This window comes from Ranitomeya imitator, chromosome 4, assembly GCF_032444005.1.
Source record: "Ranitomeya imitator isolate aRanImi1 chromosome 4, aRanImi1.pri, whole genome shotgun sequence".
Classification (NCBI taxonomy): Eukaryota; Metazoa; Chordata; class Amphibia; order Anura; family Dendrobatidae; genus Ranitomeya; species Ranitomeya imitator.
In genome coordinates this window covers 671565896-671571320 of record NC_091285.1, presented here as the reverse complement: position 1 = coordinate 671571320, position 5425 = coordinate 671565896, and the positions used below count along the sequence as shown (strand labels likewise).

At 49.8% G+C, this 5425-nt stretch overlaps 1 protein-coding gene across 1 annotated transcript; it reads left to right on the top strand.

Moving 5' to 3' along the window:
- The first annotated feature begins 787 nt into the window (after nt 1-787).
- C4H19orf53 (chromosome 4 C19orf53 homolog) lies at nt 788-4957 on the top strand. The gene is made up of 3 exons (XM_069767287.1): nt 788-946; nt 3199-3254; nt 4711-4957. Exons 1-3 carry the CDS (start codon nt 868-870, stop codon nt 4855-4857), a joined length of 282 nt encoding a protein of 93 aa, XP_069623388.1. The 5' UTR covers nt 788-867; the 3' UTR covers nt 4858-4957.
- Nucleotides 4958-5425: the final 468 nt, after the last annotated feature.

Genomic DNA, 5425 nt, shown 5'->3' with positions numbered 1-5425 from the left:
ATAGGCTGAACTGGATGGACAAATGTCTTTTTTCGGCCTTACTAACTATGTTACTATGTTACTATGAAATGTTCTGCAACGCGGGAAAGAAATTCCACGTGTGACAAAAGAAAAAAGTCGCAATTACGCCATTTTTTATTTGCAATTTTTATTACTGTTATGAATGAGCGGACAGTGCGAGTCTCCAGTCTGATAACAAGCAGGAGGTTATAGACAGCGATGCCGCAGGAGAACCAGAGTGACAGGCAGAGGGGTCTGCAGGACACCCGACTGTCACACAGCAGCCCCTCAGAGGCCACATTAGTCCCGACAAAGCGCCCAGCAATCAGAGAACGTGGGCCACACCGCCTGACAGGACCACACCGCCTCACAGGGCCACATCACCAGACAGAGCTACACTGCCTCACAGGGCCACACCGCCTCACAGGGCCACACCACCAGACAGGGCCACACCACCAGACACGGCTACACCGTCTCACAGGGCCACACTGCCTCACAGGGCCACACCACCAGACAGGGCCACACCACCAGACAGGGCCACACTGCCTCACAGGGCCACACTGCCTCACAGGGCCACACCGCCAGACAGGGCTACACCGTCTCACAGGGTCACACCGTCTCACAGGGCAACACTGCCTCACAGGGCCACACCGTCTCACAGAGCCACACTGCCAGACAGGGCAACACTGCCTCACGGGGCCACACCACCTAATAGGGCCAGGGGAAGGACGATGTTCACCTTCCCTTACATTTCTGCTGTCGTCACCAGTGCCTGACTCCGCCCACCCTGATCACATGGTCATGATGTCATCAAAGTTCCTTTAACCCCCGCTCTGCCGCACTGTGAGGATCTTGTCTCCGTTGATTATGGCGCAGGGGTCACTGAAGCTGAAGGCGAAGCCGAAGAAGACCACGGCCAAGAAGCCTGCTGGACCGAGGAAGGGAGGTGAGCGAGGGAGCACCGGGGACTACATCTCCCAGCATGCCCTGCTGCACGCTGATTGGTTATTGTTTGCGGCCATGTGTTACATATAAAGTAGCCCCTCTGCAGTATCAGTGCCGCTGTCCGGAGGAGGCTGGAGCCGGCTGTGCTCGGTGTGCGGGGCTTTGGCCTCTTTTGCACATGGCGGCCATGGAAGGGTTATGTGCGGATAAGGAAAAGCAAGAGACCTTCACAGAGAACAACATCCAGGGGCGAAACCCGCAGCGGAGAGTCGTATGCGGAGTGTGGTTCTGAGACCGCATCAAAACGGCGGTCGCCGACATGAAATCACCGAGGGTTGGGGCGCTGCAGTGGTCGGGGCGCTGCAGTGGTCGGGGCGCTGTGGTGGTCGGGGCAGTGGCGGTCGGGGCGCTGTAGTGGTTGGGGCAGTGGCGGTCGGGGAGCTGTAGTGGTTGGGGCAGTGGCGGTCGGGGAGCTGTAGTGGTTGGGGCAGTGGCGGTCGGGGAGCTGTAGTGGTCGGGGCGGCTCAAGTCCTACATGAAATTCAGCTGCGGATTCCAAGTCCATAATGACGTCTGTCTCAGCAGTTAGTGTCCGGCGATCACGTGTCAGCGAGCGCTGAATAACGGAACCGCTGAGGAAGCCGAGTGCAGCGAAACAGGCGCTGCCAGACCTGGCTGCTGCATACAAATGTAACAAACCCTCAGCTGTGAGCACGGACAGAGTCTGGATGTAACTGACAGCAAGCAGAGACTTTGCAAGTTGGTGACAAAGTATGGTTGACAATTGGAACTCTTTTAAAGGGGTTGTCCGCTGTGACTGCAGAATCTTGACCACGTGTGAGCGAGCTGCGCGGTTTCCCAGTATTACTGGTGCAGTTTACATGCGTGCGGCCACCTGCAGACTAGTCGCGTGTCTTTTCTCTCAATTCACTTTTTCTTTTTTTTTTTTTGAGATATGAGATCAGACTAGTCAGTATGCGTCCGTGTGTAGTCATGTGACCGCTCCCAGCTGCCCGCTGTCAGGGTTCATAGAGGGACGGCAGACTCTGCTCTCGGATCTGGACATCCCCTTTGTTACACCTTAGAAGCAGGATGACCATTATAAGGGGGCGGTTCCACCATTACTCCAAAGCAACATGCCCGCTGCCTTGGGGTCATCCTTGATTCTGACCTTTCATTCACCCCCCACATCCGATCACTGGCTCGCTCTTCTTACCTGCATCTCAAAAACATTTCTAGAATTCGCCCTTTTCTTACTTTCGACTCTGCAAAAACTCTTACTGTTTCACTTATTCATTCTCGTCTGGACTATTGTAACTCTCTACTAATCGGCCTCCCTCTTACCAAACTCTCCCCGCTCCAATCTGTCCTGAATGCTGCTGCCAGGATCATATTCCTCACCAACCGTTACACCGATGCCTCTACCTTGTGCCAGTCATTACACTGGTTACCCATCCACTCAAGAATCCAGTACAAAACTACTACCCTCATCCACAAAGCACTCCATGGCTCAGCACCACCCTACATCTCCTCTCTGGTCTCAGTCTACCACCCTACCCGTGCCCTCCGCTCCGCTGATGACCTCAGGTTAGCATCCTCAATAATCAGAACCTCCCACTCCCGTCTCCAAGACTTTACACGTGCTGCGCCGATTCTTTGGAATGCACTACCTAGGATAATACGATTAATCCCCAATCCCCACAGTTTTAAGCGTGCCCTAAAAACTCATTTGTTCAGACTGGCCTACCGCCTCAATGCATTAACCTAACGATCCCTGTGTGGCCTATATTAAAAAAAAAAAAAAAATTAATTAACTGGTTCATGCAGCTTTACATGAACACCCAAGCCTTACACTATGGCTGGTCCGAATAACTATAGCAATTGTTACCATCCACCTCTCGTGTCTCCCCTTTTCCTCATAGTTTGTAGCTTGCGAGCAGCAGGGCCCTCACTCCTCTTGGTATCTGTTTTGAACTGTATTTCTGTTATGCTGTAATGTCTATTGTATGTACAAGTCCCCTCTATAATTTGTAAAGCGCTGCGGAATATGTTGGCGCTATATAAATAAAAATTATTATTATTATTATTATTAGTGTCCTCCCTTATTACATACCTGGTCTATGTGTGCACTTATTAGAAGGGTAGGCACTTTCTACTGAGCCCCCCATGTAATGACTTGGGGGGGCGGGGGGGGGGCAATATGGCCGCCTCTACTGTGTCCATTTGGTGTTCATTATGTAAATGTCTTCACAGCTCGAATCATCGCACCCAAGAAATGCCGAATTATCCACCAGCAGAAACTGAAGAAGGTGAGTGACCACATGACGGCAGAAAGTTGTTCTAGTGAGTCGGTGGCATCCGTGCCTGTGCAGAACGTGTGCGCAGAGTCTCCTGTGCGTGTCCTCGCTCACTATGCAGGAGGCCTAATAATCGGAATAATTTGGAATTGATGATTCCACCCCCCCTCCTCCTTCCCCTTCACAACATGCACCGTACATGTACTGCATTTGTCATGTTCCCCCCCCCCCCCCTTTGAACAGTTGACATGTGCCCGGAACAGCCGTGGGTGGAATCATCGCAATCCCACCTGCGGCTGTTAACCCATTAAATGCCACTGTCAAACACACTGACAGCGGCATTTAATAAGCGCTTCCAGCAGTCATGCTGGAAATCCGCCCATCCGTGACCCCTTCACATGACTGCGGGTCACTGGTGGGTTGGCATGATGACCAGTGGTCTCCTGCAGACCTCTATGGCTGTCACTGCCAGATTACTATGAGCGCCGCCCGGTGGTCGCCACTCATAACAAGTCAGCAATTCTACATACAGGTGATCTGATTAACGCCTCTATGTAGCAGAGCTGATCGGGTTGTGGCAGCCTCTAGTCTGCCATGGACACTATTGAAGTATGCCAAAAAAAAAAAAAAAAGTGAAAAAATATATGGTTCAAATCACCCCCCTTTAGCCCCATTCAAAATAAAACAATAAAAAAATCACATACACTTACTTGGTATCGCTGCGTTCAGAATCGCTCGATCGATCAATAAAAATAAATAAATAAAATAACCCAATCGCTAAACGGTGTAACAAGAAAGTTGAAACACCAGAGTTACCTTTTGTTTATTTATTTTTTTTGGTCACCACAACATTACATTTAAATGCAATAACGGGCAATTTAAAAGAACTTATTCACACCAAAATGGTATTATTAAAAACGCCAGCTCGGTGCTTTAAAAAAAAAAAAAAAAAAAACCCTCACCCGACCCCAGGATCACCCAGAATGCCAATTTTTTTTTTTTATTTTTCAACAAACTTTGGATTCTTTTCTTTCACCACTTAAAAAACAAAAACAAAAAAAACAAACATGTCTAGGTGTCTGTGAATACGCCTACCGGGTATGGGGCAGGCTCCATACACCCTGTTCTGACTTGTGATAGATAGATATATATATCATGTGTCATGGAAGGGTTAAGGGTGTGTGCATGCAGTGTCTTTCAGGCAGATTCCATCTGGAAAAAGTGCTAAATAAATGTAAAAATAACGAACGTGTGCACAGTAATGTGAAAACCACTTGTGTAAGTCTCCTGTCCTATTAGGATTTATTTTAACCACTTCAGGCTGTCTGTCCTTTCCCCCCCCCCTTTTTAACGTGTCACAGAACATCCACTAAAGAGAATACGGGGGTCCGGCAGTGCGAGTGCCCCCCTCTGTCGCTGTCCCACAATGCACTGCGCCCCCGCTGACCCTTATTTCTCCCTTCTCCAGAACCTGGAAGTACAGATCCGAAGTAAGATTGAGCACGACGTCACCATGAAAGCCGCTGCCAACATGCCAAAGAAACTCTCCCTGCTAAAGACCCCGCAAACGGACAAACAGGAGAAGGGCGCCCCCGCTGGTGGAAGTAAGGCCTGAACCTCTGGGCCGAGCCCTGCCTGCTCTGCGACCACCGATCTCCTGGCTCTTGTATATATTGTGTATTTGCGTCATTCATAAATAAATGTCTATGGCCCTCTTTCATGCGTCTGCCTCCTAGATTACACGTCACACCACGATGTTCAGTCTGAATAGAGTGCAAGCTCCTAGGAACAAAAAGCCTTTGTGTAACAAAAAACCTACAATAATGGCGGCATTGTGGCAGGGGTGGCGCTGCGTTCATGGTGTCACCCTGTGACCAGAGGCACAGACGCCTCTTGTGTATAATATAAGGTTGTGACTGAATATGTATAAATGACACCAGTCGTGAACGCTCATCCTTTGTCCCTTAAACTACAGAGTATCTGATGTGCTGGCAGCCATTTTGTGACTTTTCAAACTCCGGGAACATGGCGGTTTGTTGCCCCGAACCACAGTCTCCAATTTTCTAAGTGCAGGTACAATGATGAATGGCGCACTCTGGTTGCTGTGGGCTACAGGGCCGGTGTAGTTATGAGAACACTATGGCGCCATTGTTTCCTTTCTGACTCCTCTAATGTGTGAAGTA